Genomic DNA, 21,364 nt, shown 5'->3' on the forward strand with positions numbered 1-21,364 from the left:
TGTACATGATGCTTACATGTGCATTTGTATGTGACAGCAAGCTTTTCATGCGCTATGTTGAGCTTGTGTGTCCGCCTGTTGCTGAGCTTTTTAACAGAGCTCTGTTAAGAAGTAGTTATGCATTTCTGTTAAGTAAAAGACAAATGCATTGAAACAATATGTGAATAATGTGTTAAATTCAAAATTGCTCAGAAAATCAATATATATTTGGTAAACAGGTAGCCTATTATTTGTACTATCTGTTCAAGAAATTGAAACAAATATTTTGCTAATCCAAATATTGACCAAACAATCGAAAACAAACACAAATATTTTCCTCAACGTGTAGCACGTACGATTTGATCAAAGTTTTGCAATAACAACTTGTACATTCGCCAAGAGAACTATTTATGCGCCGCGCTCTCCAGATCTTTTGTTCTCAGAAAGCTTGAATATGTTTCGAAAAAAAACTTTAAAATTATTTCGAAAATGCTCACACACGCCTAAAATTCAAATGAAAACAGCGTAAACAAAATGTCTTTTTTTAAACATTTTCAATACATTTTCCTGGCCAGCGACAAAAGTCGCGAGAGTCGAGAGCAGTTGGCAACGGATTTTCATCGAATGCGGCCACGGAATTTGCAGAACTCACAAACAAAACGCATTGTGAACAAGTGCAACGCACTTACTTAATAAAAAAGATCACAGAGAATAGACGGCGAGAACATTTAAATATTCGTATGGACTGCAGTTTTCTAACAGCTATAAATAACAGTCAGTTAATGGAAAATGTTTTCAATATTCTCTAGTTGTATAGCTTTGTAAAATATGTTCAACATACGGTTGATTTGTTTTTATATAAGAGCCAACGGGCATTATTTTTAATTTCGCTGTTGATAATATGCAAATGTGTAGGCAAAAGAATAGAAAAGAAACGAGACGAATTTCACGACAACCAACAACAACAACAACAAAATCCTAGGCAAAAACCTGTCTGAACTAAACAAAATACATTTATATTTGCAAGCTTTACGAGATATTTGCATGTACTATACATGTGTGTGTGTGCCAGACGGTTCAATTAAATATTTTGTTTGACAACAACAACAGCAACAACAACTGCTAAACTAAATATACTTGTGTGTGTGTGTGTGTATAGACATTTAAATGCGAAATAACATTGAACTTAAGCCGATTGGCAGCTAATGCGAACTTTATTTTCGCCAACTGCAAGTGCATAAGTGTGCGTGTGTGTGTGTGTTGTGCTGCATCTTGAAAAAGAGTTAATAAACTAATTAATTGCAATCATTTAATTGGCATATTTGGCGCCCATTTTCCAGGAAGTGCAAAACAATGAAAACGCAGCGAGAAGATATTTATCTTAAGCAGCAATAAGCAGCTGCAGATGCGCGCATAAAGATACAAACACATGTAAAATAGGCCGACAAAGATATATACACATCTATCTATATATATACTTATATATATATATATGTATGCTATATATATACCGATTGCCTTTGTGCAGCCGCTATAAATATTTACAACTCTTACACGGGCAAATCAAATAATCTTTTATTCGAAAAACGATTCTCTACATTTGCCCAGTGTGTAGATAAGTTTTGATTAAATCAGGCACAGATGTGACTCGTGTGAATTAAGATACTTGAATCGGACACTCCAGTAAAGAAACATTCTCATTAGTTAATTGAAGATACATGAAAAAACTAAACTGAACTCGACCGCAAGCTGACGTCAAAATGTCGAAGAAACCGCGAGGGCATATACACAAAATTCGAGAATTCGAATTGGAAAAGGTAATGTGCATAATATCCATCTATCTGCAATGCCATTAATCTGCTGTTAATCCAATTAAATCGAATCAAAACATTTCAAAATAGCATAATAAACAAGAAAGTTTACCAAACGTACCCCAAACAAGATTCTCAATATTCAGCTGAAGTCATTTCGACTTCAAAAACTCTTTTGAAACATTTCATATTAATTATATTCGATTGAAAGGTAAAAGTAATTTTCAAGTCTGCTAAAAAGTAAAAATGAAATTTAAATAGGTTGAGCATAATTTATTTCGTTTCAATTTGTGTTTTTTAAATTATCCCAATTGATTATTATTTTCTTACATTTATATTTTTATATAAACAAATTTAAAAAATTCATCAATTAATTATTATTTTCTTAACATTTACATTTTAAATAAAACTTTTTTTTATTATAATTATTTACAAGAGTTTTAACATAAAAACTTAATATATGTTTTTATTAGAATTGTTACTATACAAAGTCGTTGCATACACACACATAGACACATATGTATCTATGTATGTATGTATGTATGTATGTATGTAATTGCACGCTTCAACTTCCTTATGTGTTATTTGTCTGCAATAAACTTGGTCGGGAAAAATATTAACAAAAAAAAGTAGAATAAGCAGGCAGAAAGATTGATAAAGCGAATAATCAGACAGTCTGTATTGACTCAGTCCATCTGCCAAAGAGAAACATTTCCTTCGCTTCTTTCAATATACATCTTTTCGAGGAATATTTTGAATACCCTCCTTTGCGGTCGAATAAGCGTCCCAATTAAAAAATCATATTTCTTTATTCACACGTGTTTTGGATCATGTTGATTTTTTCCAAATATATTTAATATACATTAAATAAATTTATTTAAATTCCTTAAATTGTTCAAGGCCCTTTATACTTATTTTAGTATAAACTAAAGCTAAAGTTGATTTTAACTGCTTAGTTCTATATCTTTACTAATTTCATTAGTTATGTAGGGTATTGCAGCTTCGGTCAGCCTGTCGATTTTGAACTGCTTTCAATTGGCACAAGGCCAAAAATCTCTTCGCTCAGCTAATAGTTAACGCTACCAAGAAAAAACTCATTTTATTGGGCAGCAAACGGCGACTGGGCATTATGTCAAAAATAGAGTAACATTAAATTCGTCTGGTCGTGCGCTTACACATACACGTATTGTTTATATATATATATATATATATATATATGTATATGTAAGCATATATTGGGCAATTACTAATTCATTTCGTGGGGGTGCATCATTTGGGGCAGGTGCCACAGATCTGTTCTAAGCAAGAGTCAATTTTTACATTTGAAATTATTTCCCTCATCAGATACAACTTGTGGATGAGTTTGACATCATCCAAATTGTTGGCGAAGGCTGGTTTGGAAAGATATTGTTGGTTGAACATCGCGGATCTCAAACTGAAATGGTACTCAAGGCGGTGCCCAAGCCGTATGTCACGCTGCGCGATTTCTATCGCGAATTTCACTATGGACTCCATTTGGGCGTACATCGGCATATTGTCACCACATACGATGTGGCCTTCGAGACGGCTGGCTTTTATGTCTTCACCCAGGAATATGCACCGCTGGGTAAGTAATCGACATTAACCTCGTCCAATTTACATCTGCTTCTTTTCCTTTCAGGTGATCTTACATCGAATGTGACAGAAACTGGCGTAGGTGAGGTGTACAGCAAGCGTATTGCTAAACAGTTGGCCTCCGCTATAGATTACATGCATTCAAAGTGAGTCAGATTATAAACATTCTCTAGATCCTGCAGATAAAACTCTCTCTTTCTTTACAGAGACATAGTGCATCGGGACATTAAGCTTGATAATGTGCTCATATATCGTTCGGATTTTCAACGTGTCAAACTTTGTGATTTCGGTGAGTCCTTTCAGTCTGGTACCACAGTGGAGCGTCGCAACGAATGGTTGCCCTACAGTCCGCCGGAAGTATTAGAAGTGAAGCCCGAAGGCACCTACAAGTAAATAACTGTACATTATTATATATATATACGATCTGCTAATGCATGTATTCCTCTTCCAGAGCCGATCCCAGTCACGATGTGTGGCAGTTTGGCATTGTTATATTCGTGTGCCTGACCGGCTGTCTGCCCTGGCAAAAGGCCTCCTCGGAGGATCCACGGTACGTCCGCTATCTGGTGTGGCAGGGCAGCATGATGATGATGCCGCTGCGACGCACGCCCAAACTGTTTAAGGTAGAGTTGAATCATCTCCCAATTTTCTATATACATATATTTACTTTTCATTTTTACACAGCTGCTGACTTCGCGGGCGCAGCGTATGTTTAAGCGATTCCTGGAGCCACGAAGCGGGAGCAGGCCAAAGAGTCTGGGAGACTTAAGCAAGTTCATGGACGATCGCTGGCTGGCCAAGACGGCGGAGAAGGAGATGGCCGAATATGAGACAGACGAACTGTGCCCCTCAATGTATTCCTTTCACAGCAGTCCCGACGAGAAGAATCGCCTGCTGTACACATTGGCGGACTGTGGAATCGAAACGAATGTCGATCGTCTGCAGAAAAAGAATCGCATAAAAGACTGGATAGAGTCGTCCATAATAACAGAGGAGGATGAAGTAGGTTCCAACAAGTTTCTACTTATGCTCTTCTGCATCGCTTTGCTTTTTTGCAGGAAGAGAACGAGGAGACCAACTCCGCGTCGCCGTCCTCGTCCGTCTCACGCGAGCCAATGCCCGGACACATCTCCTCCATACGCCAGCCACAGCAGCCGGCCAAGCCCAAGGAAATTAAGAGCACATTGAAAGATGCCACCCAGAAGCACTTTGATCCCCGCACGGGTGCACTGCAGCAGGGACCCAGCGAAATGGGCATGGCCATGCACTCGTCCAAGTCCGTTAATCTTGCCTCCACATCAACGCTCACCAATGCAGACAGCCTGCTGACACTGGGCTCCAGGCAGGATATGCTGGCCAGCAATTTGACCATTTATAACTCAATGGAAATGGAGCTGAACCGGCTAGGTAAGGGTCAGCCAACACTTCTCCAAGTCGACGGCTTTTTAAACCAGTCACAGAGCAGCAGCCTACTAACCACGCTCGACGTGCCGCCCGAGGCACAATCCTCCACACCTGCCTCCAAGAACTCCATTGGCGTTGGCACCCGGATGACTACCAAGAGTATTCTCCAGCGCTCCAAGTCCGACTCGTTACAGGCAGCCATGTACACCAGCATGCCGGCCATTGACAATGCCAACTCCTACAACGCTTTTAACACCAATAACCAGAGCCTGCAGCCCATGCAGACAAGCTATGTGCCCAATGGCAGCGCCTACTTTACGAGCGGTAACAATAACAATATTCCTAACAAAACTAATCAAATCAAAACGGTGACTTTCACGGGCTTGACTAATGCCTTCCAATCGCTTGCCCAACTCCCAGTGCTGGCTAATCCTGTAGTGCCTGCGACGCCTCCCGCAGCAATGCAATCGAATTATTTTAATCGCTCCCACCATGATTCTCAAGTCAAAGACAGCGCTTACGGATCGGCCGATGTGAACGACATGATGCACACAAGTCATCCACAGGGCCATAACACTCAGCGCCAGATGGTTTACAATGGCGCACGTGAATCCAACTTGAACATGAAGGACACGGCCTACGACCGTGTTGGGGTCACCAACAGCAATAGTGCGCGAAAGCGAAGATAGCTTGTGCCACGGTTGCATCACACACACATAAATCCAATAAAATATATACACAATTTGCAAGTTCCAATAAACATAAAACGTAAATTTGTTAAGTGTCCTGTGTTAACTCTTCAGAGAAGATTGAAAGGCAGCATTACGTTCTTAAAAAATTACGTTTCCTTTATTACGCGTAAAAATCCAAAAACAAGTCCCGGCCCACACACAAGCAGGCGACGACTCTGCTCCAGACACAGTGCTGGCGCTTACTTGAGGGGAATAAAACGTGAGCTGTGGGTGGCACCAATACCGGGCCTACCGTGCTTGACGGGCTTGTAGGTCAGCGCGAATTCACCCAAGTAGTGGCCAATCATTTCAGGCTTAACTTCGACCTGTTAACGAGGCGGAATTAGTACAAGCATTTCAGTGGGAAAAAGTTTGCTCACCTGGCCGAAGTCTTTGCCATTGTAAACGCCAATGATGGAGCCGGTCATCTCGGGCACAATGATCATGTTTCTCAGATGGGTCTTCACAATCTCTGGCTTCTCATTTGGTGGAGCCTCCTTCTTGGCCTTGCGCAGCTTCTTGATCAGGGCCATTGGCTTGCGCTTCAGACCGCGAGAGAAACGCCTGCGGGCACGGCTGTGCATCAGCTCCACCAACTGGTTGCTGCGCGCGGTGACGATATAGAAGTAAACAGTGAGGTTAGTTTTGGGACGCCGCTCAGCACCCGTGTTTAGCTACTCACTTGGGCATATCCAACAGCTGATCCAAGTCCACACCACGGTAGGTGAACTTCTTGAAGGTACGCTTCTTCTTAAGAGTTTCATCAACTTGCTGTTTTGTGTCATAGAAAAACAATGGGTATTTATTAGCACAATTTATCGCCAATTTCGTATAGAATTTAGCACGTAAAACTCTAAAATAATATTTGCAAACATGCGCAGCACATTGGACTTCGTAAATCTTCTGAACTCTTGCCGTACTGCACACGGATGCTTAATATTTTTCTAGATTTTTACACAAAAATTACATCGGCCATCTTGACGTTTGCAGTCTACGGAACGGAAAGAAACACACACCGCGGCGTTGCCACCAGACTCGAGAAAATGGCGCTGCCAGACGGTATGTTTTCTGATTGCATATATGGTCACACTGCTACAAACTGGAGATGCGTGCAATTAATCGGAACTAAATGAGCGCAAAAAAATGGTTCGAAAGAACCAAATTCAATCACAAAAATTCAAATCGAACTAGCAGAACACGTTGCTATAATGAAATCTAAACAATTTAGTGCACGATTTTTCACGTTTTAACTATGTTTGTAGTGAAAACAAGAAAAGAGTTGAAATGAAATAGCTACAAAACTTGTCTGCCGCATCGTGAGTCGCGCCACAAATATATTGTCACGCACTCATCCGCAGCAGAATCAGCTGTGCAGCGCTGGTTGAACAGAAACCCAAACAATGCTGACGTTACCAAAATTGTGTTTTAAAATGTGCACAACAGCCCAACATAATTACTTTTTCAAATAGTATTTAATGCCTTTTGCAATAGTATTCACTTGCTCAATGTAAGCCCATCACTGAAACAGACGTCGACTGCCTAGGTTTCAACAAATTGTTTCTGCTTGCACAAGTGGCGCCTGTCATTTGTGATAACAAGTGCCACAGGTAAGTGTGTGTGTGTGTGTGTGATTGATTGTGACCCTACTGTGTGAAATTATCTCTTAGTTTCTTTTTGCTTACGACGCAAACAGCTACCCACTGTCACAGAAGAACAATAAAAAGCTGTCGCACCAAATTTGCAACTTCCCGGTGAGCTCATCTGTGAAAGCGAATTGCATCATGTTCTCGCATTCGGGTCATGTTATGACGCTGGCGAACAGCATAATTGGCGTCGGCATCTTGGCCATGCCCTTCTGTTTCCAGAAGTGCGGCATCATCTTGTCCATTGTATTGCTTGTACTCAGCAATTGGATAACGCGCATCTGTTGCCACTATCTGATAAAAACTTCGCTGTTGACACGTCGCAAAAGCTTTGAAATGCTCGGACTGCACGCTTTTGGCACATCTGGCAAACTGCTAGCGGAACTGTGCATCATTGGCTACCTGATTGGAACGTGCATCACGTACTTTGTGGTCGTCGGCGACTTGGGCCCACAGATTGTTGCCAAGCTGTTCTCGTTGGATATGGCGGAGTACAATCATCTGCGCACCGTGGTCATGTTTGCTGTCACCGTCTGTTGCATTGTGCCGCTGGGCATGCTGCGCAATGTGGACAGCTTGTCAGCTGTGTGCACCGCCTCCATTGGCTTCTATGTTTGTCTTATGCTTAAAATTGTGCTCGAATCCGAGGCGCACATTGTCGCCAACGATTGGACCGAAAAGGTTACTTACTGGGAGCCAGCGGGAATGCTGCAGTGCCTGCCCATCTTCAGCATGGCGTTATCCTGCCAAATGTAAGTACTCTTTACTCTTTAAATTAAAGCGAACTATATTTATAACGAATACTCTTTTGATTGCAGGCAACTTTTTGAAGTCTTCGACAGCATCAACAACCAAAGTCTGGACAAGCTGAATGGAATTGTGCGCAATGCAACATGGATATGTACACTGGTCTACATAGCTGTTGGTTTCTTTGGCTATGTGGCTTTCTGCACGCACAGCTTTTCGGGTAAAGCCAAAAATATATCCCTATAATTTCATAAATGTTAATAAACCAGATTTCTATTTCAGGTAATATCTTGGTTAACCTATCGCCCTCATTTGGCAGCGATATAATCAAAATTGGATTTGTGCTATCGATTGCATTCAGCTTTCCCCTGGTCATATTCCCGTGCCGAGCCAGCATCTACTCCCTCTTGTACAGAAAGGTTAGGATTATAATTTGTTGAGAATGATGAGAGCTTAATATAATTTATATTTACAATTCCAGCAGGGGCACACGGAGAGCAGCAATTATATACCAGAGCAGCGGTTCCGGTTAATTACACTCTTTATCGTTATCTTCTCGCTGTGTGTGGCGCTTGTGATTCCATCTGTTGAGCTAATCATTGGCCTGGTGGGTTCCACAATAGGCGTGGCCATATGCATTATGTTTCCGGCATCGAGTTTTCGCAAGATCATTAGAAAGGAATCAACGGAACGCACCTTGGCACAGTTTGTATTCGTAAGCGGCTTTTGCCTGATGATACTCGGCACATATGCCAATTTGAATGCCATAGACGCCCAGGGCTCTGGTCCACAGTTTGACGGTGTACAAATGGTCACACCATTGTTGCCCAACGAAATCTCACCGCCCGCTGTGGGTCACGATTTGAAGAACTCCGAAATAATTAAGCTTTTAGTGAAAAGCAGCGACGCAGAAGTTAAAGAAGTTCTAGAAAAACTTGAAGATGCCAAACGTGAACCTGTCGCACATAGCATAAATATTGTCGAGAAATCAAATATTGCGGGTGCTTCTTCGGACAATCAACCGATGCCTCCGTTGCCTGTCGATGAATCACATAACGTGGATTCGAAAAAGGAAGCGCCGCCGGTTAAGTCTGAAAGCATATCAAAAGAAGAGCACAAACCAGTCGAAGGAAATGTTGTAAAGAAAAACTTGACGAGCTTGGAAAAATCACCTCCAGCAAATATGCCAGTCCCTAAACCAGAAACTTCTCAATCCTTGGACCTGGCTGCGCAGCGAACCATAGACGGAGCTGCCATCAAAAAGGAAGAGGAAATTACAGCTGAGGAGCAAAAAGATAAAGCAAATGCAGACGAATTGCGTAAAACAGAAAAGGAACTTCAAGAAAAAATGAAGGCTTTGGAACGCACCGTGGACAAGCTAAACGAGGAGTTGGCAAAGCAAAAGCCGCAAAGTCCAGATACAATGAAACTTTTGGAGAGCAGTGTGGATAAACTGAACGATCAATTGGCCCATCAAAATGGTGATAATCCAAAACCTTTAGCTGTAAACGAGCTAGATAAGGCACTGAATAAGGTCAAAGAAAACAATCGTAAGAAAGAGAAGGAGGAGTCACAATTCCAACCCCAGCCTCATCTCCAACCACAAGCCCAGCCCCAGCTCCAACCACAACCACAACCCCAGCCTCAAGACGCCAACAACACAAGAAAGGAACGCAAGCCCGCCTCACTAATGGAAATGCTCACTGAGAATGCTCATGCACGAGACGAACAGGAAGCTCATGCTGGCGTATTTGAGCCGCTCTCCTACAAAACGGGTGAGCTGCTCAAGAATGCAACTCGCGATGCGCCGTTACTGGCCCAACGACTGCCGCTGCCTTTGGTGCTGCTCTCGAATTCCACTCGGACAAGAGCTAACAACACCTTAGCCGCCGAACTGCCGGTCAATAAAACAACCAACGCGGACAACGTCGAAGCCATCAGGCGAGAGTTGTTGCAAGTGAATGAGCCACAGGTTGGGACTGCGCAGCCCGCGGTGCGCGTTAAACGCGATGCCAACGAGAACTGTCTTCCCGAGCCCAAGTTAAACGAGCTCAAAAATAGTGCACTGGTCGGCCTCAGCCTGCAAATCGAGAACATGGGTCGTGAACTGAAATCCGTTAAGGATGATGATCTCGAGACGACGACGACGATGACGATGACTACAACACCCAACACAGAACTGGATGCAAGATAATACGCGCTCAATTGAACTGCAAACACTACCAAAAAAAATGATGTAACTGTTACAATTGTATTTACATTACGTAACTGTTACCTACGTGTTCAGATTATGTAAATGTTACATATGTATTCAGATTGTGTAACTTTTACATATGTTTTCCTATTACGTAACTGTTACATATGTTTTCACATTGTGTAAGTAACAGTTACAAAGATGTATGTTACATATGTTTCCACATTTCGTAACTGTTCCTTATGTATTCAGATTGTGTAACTGTTACATATGTTTTCACATAATGTAACTGTTACAAAGATGTATGTTACCATGTATTCAGATTATGTAACCGTTACCTATGTATTCACATTATGTAACTGTTACATATGTATTCATATTATGTAACTGTTACATATGTATTCAAATGTACAGCTCCAGTGTAATGTTCACAGGGCCAAAAAGCTTTATGTACATATATACATATATTAACTTATTATTATTGATAATGATGTATTAGTTTAGTATCTAGGAAAAGATACGTAAATATGCTAAGCAATCTATATATAGATACGTATATATATAACGGTTGGTTTTTTTTTCTTGATTGATTGAAGATTAACGCACAGCCCAAAAATAAGACGGGTTTTTTGAAGTGGACATAGTTTGTATGAAAAATATTAACAATATCTGAACGTCTGACTAACAAGAGATCGCCGGCTCAAATTAATTTAAAAGGTTTTGTATCTGTCTGAATTTGGCAAGTGAAACTTTTTTTAATGACAGATTGATTGATGAGTCACAAGAGAAGTTGGTTAAATGGGCAAAAACTCTATAGGATTGGCCTTTGCATATCTTTTTTGAAATCTAAGCCTCCGAATTTTTAAAATACACCTTCAGTTCATGCTTAACATTTGACTTGAGCCGATCAAAAAAATTATATATATTTTCAAATATTAAATGCCTGTGCTGTAGATTGTGCACATGTCAAAATTATTTGATATTTAGTTGTCGGATTGTCAAATGTTAAGCAATAGCCCAAATTCTTAATCCAAATTACGCAGTTTATACAATTATATAAAGATGTCAATAGTTTTGGATGTTGTGCAGAAGATAGTTTTGAATAGCGCCTACGAGCTAACATGCGCCGCCGCCGCACAAGTCTTGAACAAATGCAAGATCGTAAGTAAAAACTCTTTAGGAATTGTTACATTGGCTTATAAATATTGTATCAATATCTTATAGATGGACGTGATAACAGCTAAAGATTATGAAAATCCAGAAACGAAGGATAATATGAAGAGCGAAGCGAAAAATAAAATAGACATAGAAGTGCCCGACCCGCCCGGAGGCCTAGATCTCAGCAGCAGAAAGCTAGAAACACGCTGCGTGGTCTCCCAACTTGATATGGCCTACAGGAATAGTGGGCCCATTTGTCCGCCACAGACGTCCAGTATGCGATTGGTGCGGAACAGCTACTTCTCTTAGATAAAAGGCAAGCGCTGGCATAGATAAAATAACTTTAATATGTATAAAGAGAGAGACAGAGAGAGTATCGGATGATCCACAAGTTGGGTAACAAATTGAACAACTAATTTGATGGTTATGCACATCAGTGGCAGCTAACCAATTAAGTGTGTATTGGATAAATTTTGTATCATTTAGAATTATATGGTATCTCTGCAGGCGGAGAGAGATTCGTTGACTTTGTAATTTTGCCTAGACATCCGCGCCGAGCGCATGCAGATCGTTCAGCACCTCCAGCACTGTGCCCACACTCCAGGCCTGCGTGCGACAGGAGTCGTTGCAGTAGCTGCCATTGTCGTTGGTCAGCTCGGGCAGGCCGCGCCAATGGGATGTTTGCATCTCGCGCAGATGTGCCCGCAATATGGCCCACGTCTCGGCAATGGTCTCGTCCAGGTAGCCGCACTTCTTGGCGAATATGAGACGGGCGCGCAGATAGAAGCCTATGGGCCACACCCATTCGGGTCCCTGATGATAGTTGGCGCCATGTGCCACGGTGCAGTCAGCCGAATCGTTGGAGTTGTCGTAATTGGCTCTGTAGTTCCAGTCATCCGGGTCCAATGTCTTCATGCCCAACGGGCCAAGCAGATACTTTCTGGCCTGCTCCAGGGCACGCCAGGCGTTCTTCGGATTGCACAGTTCCGGGGCCACTGTCAGCGTTATGGGAAAGTTGCAGCGCAGCTGGAAGTCTGTCCAGTCCTGCGTGGCTCCAAAGCTATCCTTGTAGATGCCCTTCTTGTTGGCCACCGATGTTCTGTCCGTGTCCTTGACAAAGAAATTCGCATCAAAATTGTTCTGTATGCGATCTGCCCACTCCTTGTAGCTCCACTTTGTCAGCTCGCCGGACGGACCCTTGCGTTCCACGCCGCTGTGCGGAATAATCTTTCGCTCGCTAAGTCCCTGCATGAAACGCAGCACGGCGTACTGCAGGCCAACCAGTTCCACGGCGGAGCCATCGCGCGGCGTGCTGGGTCGTCCGCGATTGCCCGCCTTCTCGGAGGAGCCCATTTTGTCCATCCAGGTGCCGCAGTTGGCGCTGTTGCCGCCAAACACGAAGCCCGTCTCCGGATGCACTCCAATGTGATTGTTGAAACCCTGATCGACCATGTGTGCATCTATTTCCTGGCCGGCATTGCGTTCCCTATACTGCAGACCCTGGAAGTGCACCTGCAGTGCCTCCTGCATGACGTCGTGCAGCAGCTGATCGAAGGCGCCAGGCGGATGAGGTTCGGAATCATCATAGGGGAAAATCCGTGACACCTTATCGTTGAGTATAGCGGCACCCTTCGGCGCCTCGTTCACGTACTGGGCAATGCTGTGCATCCACCACCAGACCGCATCGCGGCAATTGAAACGCGGCTTAACGCCATTATCCAACAGATTCGGTATCAGGCCATGTCGCATGGCCGACGCAAAGCCAATTATGATAAAGCGCGCCTCCGTAAAACGTCCCGTGAGCAACATTGTGCCGCGCAGTGCGATGAACGTGTCCCGGCCCCAGCAGCGCATATAGCCTGCAAAGGAAGAGTAGTTATTAATTAAACTGAATAGTTGCACGAAAAACAATTGACTTCGTTACCTGTGGAAAAGTGGGGCAGGCCAGCGGACAAGGTGACGCACTGCTTCGGCGGCTTTGGTGGGCTGAGCGCAAGGCTAAAGCCCGGCAGATTCGCCGAATTGCAAACGGCCAGGAACTGGAGCGTCGAGAGCGCCAGGGATTGTGTAAAGTTATGACCATCGCGTATAAAACTGAAAGGTAAAAAGAATAATCAGTACATAACGGGCATGTGGTACAGCTGATATAAGAATCTAATCTCAGCCATAAACTATATTACTTAGGTAATTCAATAACCATATAATACATAAGCTATACGAATCTATAGTCAATTTTCAAGTGATAATTCCTGGCCAAGCTACGTGATTTATGTTGTTGTCCGGAAAAGAGGAGAGTTTATCGTTTAAACCAACAGCTGCCCTTGGGTTCGACTTGTCAACCCGGTTTTATACATTCTTGAAACCATTTTCAACATTTTCATGAAACATTTCAATTTTAAATTGCCCGTTCTACTGAAAATATTGCATGCCTAGATATTTCCATCTAGAAGTTGCGGGCTAAATTTAATCTCTACCCAAAATTTTCATCTAACAAATATGTTTAGATAGATCCAATTTCTTATGATATTTGTGCTTTGGGGCTGGGCGCCTCAGACTTAAAGGTTAAAAAAAATTGAAACCAAACAATTTTGGTTGATTTTGGTTCTTGTAGCAATTGGTTATTTTTTTTCAAGATAAGATAAGATACGATAAGATATTTATATAAAATTAGCGAATTGCAGCTTTGAAAGTAGTTAACTGTTGATATCTTTTCTCCAAAATGTGACGAGCAATATTTAAGTCGAAAGACGAAAAATAATTCTAAGTTGAGCAGTCATATTTTTATACCCTGTACCCATTGAAAATGGGTTAAACGGGTATAATGTTTTTGTGCAAATGTATGTAACAGGCAGAAGGAAGCATCTCCGACCCCATAAAGTATTTATATTCCTGATTAGCATAAATATCCGAGTCGATCTAGCCATGTCCGTCTGTCTGTCCATCCGTCCGTCTGTCCACCCGTCCGTCTGTCCACCCGTCCGTCTGTCCATCCGTCCGTCTGTCCGTTCATCCATCCGTCCGTCCGTCTGTCAATCCATCCGTCCGTCTGTCCATCCGTCCGTCCGTGCATCCGGCCGTATCTATGAACACGTCGATCTCAGAACCTATAAGAGCTAGAGACTAGAGAAATTTTGAACGTATGTACTTCTAGTGCCCGCTCAGTACGAGCTTTTGTTTCCGATAATCGATAACTTGCCCGTTTCCAAGCAATCGATAAAAATCGATTCAAAATTCTGTTTTTTGGGCAAATCTCTTTGGTTTCAAAGGCTAGAGTCAGCAAATTTGACATGCAGCCTATAGAATGGTATATACAGATCGAATATCCTTCCCTTTCCCCATTATCACGAGCTGCATTTGGTGTTGGTAACAGAAGGTTCAGGGTATCCCCTAGTCGGGCACTCCCAACTGCAGCTCTCTTACTTGTTCGATTTATGGGCGTGGTAAAAGTATTATCCAAAAGAGATTATAAACTATCAGACTATTTGCTGACATGGCCCTTACACTATGGATTGTCGTAAGGATTGCTCGAGAATAATATAAAATAAATGTGTTTCTTTTGGACACTCACTCGGGCATCAATTGATTGACCTGATTGACCAGTACATTGTAGACACCGCTCACAATGGTATCAAAGTAACAGGGTATGAGGTAGCGTGGCACGTTCTTCAACGGATCAAAGGTTGCCCTAAGCCAGCTCGACAGGGGTTTCAGATCCGCAAAGTTATTGAGGCGATCGGCAATGTAATCTAAAGAGTAGCAAGAGATTAAATGGTATTTTGTTTGACCAAAAAGTGAACACAATTTAGCTGACCCATCATCCAATTGCCATCCCGCAAGTTGTTGCACAGTGGATGGCCCAGGTCGTCGCGTGGTGAAATCTCCGTCAGCAGCGAGACGAAGCCCTGCAGGCCACAGTACACAATGGGCCCAAAGTTGGGTATATCATAGGCGGAGCCACCCAGGCCCATGTCGCGTTCCTCCTGATCACAGCTGAACAGCGCCCGACTCAATGCTGGTAAATCCAATTTGGAGACAATCGACTTGAGCTCTTCACACTGGGCACCCGACTCCAGGCGCAGAGCATTCGTGACCTGCTGCAGGCGATCGAAACTCTTGCGGGCGCTGGGATGCATGGAGACACGGATGGCGACCACAGTGCCGGGACGCAGATTGGCAAAGTTGAGCTGCGTGTTGTTGCCGTCCGTGTAGAGGCTTGTCTCGAATACTTGCGACTTGGTGAGCGGTATGTGTTCCTGCAGCGACAGCTCGAACTGTGTGAAGCCGTTCAGCACATGGTCGTCCTTCTTGAAAGGGGCCGGACGATCGAAGGGCTTGTCGCTTTTCATGGTCAAGTTGGCCTCGAGTATGATCTCGTCTAAGACGCCCTCGAAGCGCAGCGGGCGCACATTGGTGGCGCCAGCATTGGGATGCGGATAGCTAAACGCGGTGTGGGCAACCAGGATGACCGTCTGGTGTGTGCTGGGCGAGTGACGCGTCACGGCGACCACATTGGGATCCATTTGATCTACGTACACCTGACTGAAACCCTCCTCCGCCAGCTGGCCGTGCAGTATATTCAAGGCGCGCTTGGCGGCTATAATGCCCGTTTTAAAGTCAACGCCCTTGCCCCACTCCTGATACGGGCGTTCCTCGTCGACCACATGAATCTGTGAAGCAAGCGGTTACCATTAGACATGATGAATCACTTAACTAGGTGCATTTGGACTTACATGATGCGGAACTAGCTCATCGTAGCCGCGATTGCTGCCCGTGGCACAACAGGCCATCGCCACCAGCGCCGATGAGGGCAGCAAATCGTAGACTGAACGCTTCTCAATGGGTGAGGGATTGTCGTGTGTCAGGTCCATGAAGAGCGCATGCGCCACGCAGGGCGCCGCATCACGATTGGGATTCGCAAAGAAGCCGCCGACAGGTCCGCCACCGTAACGGTATACCAGGCGACCCTGCTCATGGGAATCCCAAGCGGAAAGAGCTTCCCGTATCAGAGACGTAATGCCCAGCCGGTTGACGAAGACATTGTCGGTGCCGTCGGAGTTGGTAAATAGCTCGGCGACCACATACAGCTCGGGATTGATTTTGCGTGCCGCATCCAGCAGATACTCGGCCACGTGCAGCGGCGTCGAATGGCAGTTGTCCAGACGTACGCCGTCGAAAATACGCGCCGTTTTCTCTACATACTCGGTCATGTGCTGCCACAGGTAGGGACTGTCCTCCGGGCGTTTGCCGAAACGCAGCTTAACGCTGTCGCCCCAGGAGATTAGCTCACGCTTTAGATAAACATTTCCGCGATTTTGCGCCTCGGCAAAGTCCAAGAGCGGATCACTGGAGCCCATCACCCAGCCATTGTGGGCCATAAAGAACTCGCCCGCTTGCCCGTACATATCCTCCTCGATCTCCTGCAGCGATTTGCCCTCGATTCGTGTATGCGTAAAGTAGGTCATGAAGACCGGATGCTTGATGGAGATTTCTTGCACACGCGGCCCGTCCTGCTGGACGCGCTCGTACCGCACGCCCGCCAAGCAGTTCTCGATGGCATAGTTGAGATGGCCTTGGAGCTCGGCCCGGATCTGCTCATTGAGCGCTTCGAGATGATGGCGCAGTGTCTCGGCGCATTTGCGGAAACGTGACTCCTCATCGAAACAGTCGCCATGGAAAGCATTAAAGATGTCCAATGCCAGCTCAAAATCAATTGTGCTACCCAAGCGACGATATGCCGGGTCCTGTATCAGTTGAATCTCCTGGAAGCGCGACTCCTTCGCCACATTCTTGGGCGGCTCACGTGTGCGCACCTGCGACATGAACTCGTTCACGTACTTCATCACGTCGCACTGATACAGTTCGTGTATATTGACCTTGGATAGGTAGGCATTATGCAATTGGTACTTTAAAGCTTCCAAATGGCACTCCTGATCGATGATCTCGGGCACGCCCACATGCTCCAGCTTGCCCGCGGCTATGTCTTCGCTGCACTGCGCCAGTGCAGCATCAAACAGGAAAGCCGGACGCAAATAGGGGCATGTGGCGCACGAGTAAGTCGCGTCCGGATGCTTCAGCAGCCAATCGGATTCATTGGCCGTGTGATTAAGCACAATGTCGCAAATGGAAGCTACCTAAGGAGCATATACATATATACGGGAGTATTATAAAGGCAGCACGGAATAGCTCAAGTACTTACGCCCCATTCCTGGCGGCACTTCTTAATAACCTTCTCCACATCCTCAAACGTGACCCGCTCACCCTTCTTGGCCGCAAAGTTGGGGTTGACACTTAACTGATCACGCAGCGAGTAGCCGGACCGTGACCCGCCCAGCTCCTGTATGGGCGTAAAGTGTATGACATTGTAGCCGGACTCCTTGGCCACGCGCAGCTTCGCCTCCCACGTGTTCAGCGGACCCAGAAGCTTGGCCATCACCGTTTGACAGCGTATAGAATTGAGGGGTATTATCTTTTGGGCACCCGCTGGACCCACATGCAGCGTGGGCTCCACCTGCACATACAACGCGCCATCCGGCTGTGCGTCCGGCTTGGCTTCCCTAGAATCAAAGGGAAAATTACCAATTAATATATTACATATATATTGATATATATGTTCACTCACCGATCGGCAAATCGGAAGTAGAATCGAAACGTGCCCGACAAGTTCAACTGCAGCTCGCTGTAGATGTCCGTGTCCACCACATGGACATCCGGATGCTTATCGCTAGTTATTTGCTGGCCATCCCTCAGCTGCCAGCCGAGCACGCGATATTCGGTGCGCACAAACTTCTTGCCCTCGTCGGGATAATTGGTGTGCAGCAGGATTTTGCGGCCCAGCAACGAGACATCCGGATGCACGCGCAACTTGGAGCCGCGCTTCAAACGATATAGCACATGCTCAGCATTTGTGCCCTCCGCAATGGGTATGCTGTGCGATTCGATGTCCTTGCTCATTGTTAAAACCTGGAGGGGAGTAGAGGTAAGAGATGTGCTACGCTTTAATATATATACATGTGTATATGGATGTGTTTGTGTGTGTGAGCGTGTGTGTGTGTGTGTGTGTACATAGATGATCACAGAGATATGCCATTATATAAAACTTTGCATTGAGACAATCAATTTGATTCGACTCGATTCGATTCAATTCGTTCTCAATGTCACCCCAATAAAAATAAAATAAAAAAAAAATTAAGCAAATACAATATGAAATATGTTTCACATGGAACTATAGAAAACTATTGCCATTAATTACAACTTAATTGTTGAAGAATGTTTTTGCTTAGATTCATATTTAATGAAACCTTCCCCTTTAAATGTCAAATAGTTAATTATAGTTTTTACTTTAAGCTTTATATTTATAGTTCTTAATGTGAAGAATTTTAATTACAACTTCGTTTTTTTTAATCTCCTCTTTGTACATTTAATATTTAATACCATTTGCTAGTTCCAGAGTATTCTTAGATTTAAGAATATTTTCAGGATATTTTTCTACACATAAAATTATAGCTGCCAGGACTATTTTATAGCTTTTAGTTTTTGATTATAATTTCTTGATCTGATTTATAGTTCCTGAGTCAGGCGCCAGTCTATTTTTAGTTAAGATAGTTTTAGCGATTACAACAATAGCGATTACAAGACACATACACAAAAGCAAACAGTTACAACACCACAGTGCAAGTAATTTATAGAATTATAGAAGCAATTTCCAAAAAAGAAATATATATATTTATATATATAGGGACGACTTTTAGTAACTAGAACACGAGGAGCACACGGCACAGACTGAAACTGTCGCTTGGCGCTCGATTGTAGCTGTTTTTTATTAAGTCTGTGCTATGCTTTTCCCCAATACACTCACATAAATGTGCACACACATATGCACTTATATACATACATATATGTATGTATATGTATAGGCACACGTATGTGCATATTTACTACATAATTACAATCAGCGATTGTGTAAATACCTCACTGTGGTGTTTTTGTAAAGATTTGCTGCGTCCGACTCCGGAGCGGCTGATGCTACTGCTGCCTGCATTCCCCATAACTGCTGTGGCACTAAGCTTATTGGCACTAATCGAGACTGGCGCCGACTCAGCCGGCACAGCTGTAGCTGTAACTGTTGCTGTAGCTGTAGCTGCTTCTGCTTCTTCTTCTTCTCCTTCTCCTTCTCTTTCTCTCAGTTCAGTATTCGCTTGTGCCGGCACCTTATCAAAACTTTGCACTGGCTGCCGCCTTTGCTGCTGCTGCTGCTGCTGCATCCCGCCATTTACCGGTCCCGTTGTTAGTTGCGCATAGTATTCGAGGAGCCAGCGAAAGAACTGATAGCCCATTAGGATGTGGATCAGTGCATAGAAATTGCGCCGTGTGCTCTTGTAGAGCCACCTGAGACCCTCGACTAGCATTGCGTAGCGTTATCACGAAAAGCTTGAAATGAAATTTGGAAGCGTTTCTCGGTTGTTTTTTCTTGCGAGTTTAGTGCCGGCTGCGGTATTAAAGCTACTGAAAGCTAAACCAATTGCGTTCGTTAATGAACCATTTTAAATAATACATAATAAAAGCAAAAATGAACAAGTGCGCATACTAATTGCATTCAGGTACATACATACGAATGTGAGTGCGTGTTTTATACCTATATAAAGCGGCGCAGAAGCTTTGCAATGATTATAAGACTTATAGAGCTTTTCGCCCATGACTTTGGTGCATTTCTTTGCACGCAAAGCTTACATGATAACTGTTAATGTTCGTTATCGATTCAAAGTTATTTCTTTTTATTATACTTCGAATCAGTAAAGCCATTAAATACAGTGGTTGCTCGTTAGTTAGAATTTTCCAGAATTAGAATGAATAATTATATATATAAAATTTATTATTTTTTTCTTCTGTTTAAAACCACATTTCCAATCGAAATTTTTCGAAAAGCTTATGAATTTCATCGGTATCCCGTTTTCCTTTAAGCGACCACTGTATTTAATTCTCGTAGCGGTTACAATCATATACATTCTCAATAATTTTTAAATATACACATTTTCTACACTCAAACCCACATGAATTAGTTTTCCTGTGGTAGAGCTTTTATTTTTTACCGGTTAGGAATGTTCTGTTTTACTTCCTTATAAATTCTTTATTTTGCCAAAATGTTGGCATTTGTTTTTATTTGACAACAATTGGTGTAAATGTGTTAAAAATAGATTAAAATTTCTTGCGTCCATTGACCTACATATATACGCACTTATACATAGACATATGTTTGTATGTAGTTTTAGGAGCACCCTTTCGAAAACGTTACATATTGCTGAATGATAACGGTCTGCTAAAGCAATAACTTATTCAAATCCAACTTTACTTAACTACTGAACACATGTTTGACAGCAATGCTGTGCACATGATTCATATTTTTGATCGTAAACACTTAGATAATGGTTATTTGTTTGCAGACTCTGTGCTAGTTTCTAACTAAAAATGTGTGCACACTTGATTTAGTTGAATTTATTTTGTGATAATTTTAATTATAAATTTTATAAATAAGTCACCAACTATTTTCTTGAATTTGTTGCACCAATAACTGTGATCTGCCGCTGAATTACACTTTACCAGCAAATAAATTCCTCAATTCTCTTTTTTTATTGAGCTCAAGGTGACCTTTCAAGTTTTCGTGCGCGCGTCAGCTGTTTCGGCTTGAGAACGTCGCACCCTCAGTTGCTGGTAAACAAAAATCAGCTGTTCGTCTGTTTTGTTTTCTGTAGTATTGTGGTGGTTACTTGATGTACACATTCATCTTGACTGTGTGTGTTTACTGTTTGTATGTACGTTAGTTTATAATTAACCTATGTTGGCAAATTGCGAATACATTTTTAGTCGCGATCACACATATTAATATATTCGTTTTACACGCAATTTTTCATTCAGTATTCGCATTTAATTATGTACGGTTACTCACCTAATGGTTATATATTTGCCAACACTGTGTTTCTTTGCAATTAACAATCTCTTAAACATATTGTGCACAACTGTGTAATCTATAAATGTATTGTTTAATTAGTTTTACTGCAGTGCAGAGACGCAAAGTGGACGGTAGCATTT

General features: G+C 43.2%; 5 protein-coding genes across 12 annotated transcripts; 3 read left to right on the forward strand and 2 right to left on the reverse strand.

The window, feature by feature from the left end:
- Positions 1-571: 571 nt before the first annotated feature.
- Positions 572-5,589, forward strand: LOC135431459 (serine/threonine-protein kinase meng-po). 3 transcript variants are annotated; one of them, XM_064686611.1, is made up of 9 exons: positions 574-753; positions 1,588-1,796; positions 3,135-3,396; positions 3,451-3,550; positions 3,611-3,793; positions 3,856-4,027; positions 4,089-4,406; positions 4,463-4,811; positions 5,313-5,589. In XM_064686611.1, the coding sequence occupies exons 2-9, from the start codon at positions 1,740-1,742 to the stop codon at positions 5,495-5,497; spliced, it is 1,626 nt and encodes a 541-aa protein (XP_064542681.1). In that variant the 5' UTR covers positions 574-753; positions 1,588-1,739; the 3' UTR covers positions 5,498-5,589. The 3 variants fall into 3 exon arrangements, with proteins under 3 accessions (XP_064542679.1, XP_064542680.1, XP_064542681.1); XM_064686609.1 differs by having other exon boundaries at positions 572-753; positions 4,463-5,589; XM_064686610.1 differs by having other exon boundaries at positions 572-753; positions 1,615-1,796; positions 4,463-5,589.
- A 41-nt stretch (positions 5,590-5,630) lies between these two features.
- RpS15 (ribosomal protein S15) lies at positions 5,631-6,622 on the reverse strand. The gene is made up of 4 exons (XM_064686614.1): positions 6,507-6,622; positions 6,222-6,310; positions 5,920-6,142; positions 5,631-5,865 (listed from the first exon to the last, which is right to left on the reverse strand). The coding sequence occupies exons 1-4, from the start codon at positions 6,513-6,515 to the stop codon at positions 5,740-5,742; spliced, it is 447 nt and encodes a 148-aa protein (XP_064542684.1). The 5' UTR covers positions 6,516-6,622; the 3' UTR covers positions 5,631-5,739.
- A 270-nt stretch (positions 6,623-6,892) lies between these two features.
- LOC135432322 (putative sodium-coupled neutral amino acid transporter 10) lies at positions 6,893-11,799 on the forward strand. Of its 3 annotated transcripts, none has more exons than XM_064687974.1 (6): positions 6,893-7,146; positions 7,233-7,934; positions 8,001-8,149; positions 8,212-8,348; positions 8,414-11,284; positions 11,348-11,799. In XM_064687974.1, exons 2-5 carry the CDS (start codon positions 7,321-7,323, stop codon positions 10,121-10,123), a joined length of 2,610 nt encoding a protein of 869 aa, XP_064544044.1. In that variant the 5' UTR covers positions 6,893-7,146; positions 7,233-7,320; the 3' UTR covers positions 10,124-11,284; positions 11,348-11,799. The 3 variants fall into 3 exon arrangements, with proteins under 3 accessions (XP_064544044.1, XP_064544043.1, XP_064544042.1); XM_064687973.1 differs by having other exon boundaries at positions 6,895-7,146; positions 7,207-7,934; positions 8,411-11,284; XM_064687972.1 differs by having other exon boundaries at positions 6,895-7,146; positions 8,411-11,284.
- Positions 11,186-11,590, forward strand: LOC135432530 (uncharacterized). The gene is made up of 2 exons (XM_064688255.1): positions 11,186-11,284; positions 11,348-11,590. Exons 1-2 carry the CDS (start codon positions 11,186-11,188, stop codon positions 11,588-11,590), a joined length of 342 nt encoding a protein of 113 aa, XP_064544325.1.
- Positions 11,606-19,738, reverse strand: LOC135432321 (glycogen debranching enzyme). Of its 4 annotated transcripts, none has more exons than XM_064687967.1 (8): positions 19,489-19,738; positions 17,901-18,241; positions 17,478-17,835; positions 16,012-17,412; positions 15,093-15,948; positions 14,850-15,027; positions 13,206-13,375; positions 11,606-13,140 (listed from the first exon to the last, which is right to left on the reverse strand). In XM_064687967.1, the coding sequence occupies exons 1-8, from the start codon at positions 19,684-19,686 to the stop codon at positions 11,822-11,824; spliced, it is 4,821 nt and encodes a 1,606-aa protein (XP_064544037.1). In that variant the 5' UTR covers positions 19,687-19,738; the 3' UTR covers positions 11,606-11,821. The 4 variants fall into 4 exon arrangements, with proteins under 4 accessions (XP_064544037.1, XP_064544038.1, XP_064544040.1 ...); XM_064687968.1 differs by having other exon boundaries at positions 19,555-19,737; XM_064687970.1 differs by lacking the exon at positions 19,489-19,738 and adding an exon at positions 19,249-19,482.
- Between the last annotated feature and the right edge of the window lie 1,626 nt (positions 19,739-21,364).

This window comes from Drosophila montana, unplaced genomic scaffold, assembly GCF_035044405.1.
Source record: "Drosophila montana isolate Dmon_TW-CO22-7 unplaced genomic scaffold, ASM3504440v1 contig_3200_1, whole genome shotgun sequence".
Lineage (NCBI taxonomy): Eukaryota > Metazoa > Arthropoda > Insecta > Diptera > Drosophilidae > Drosophila > Drosophila montana.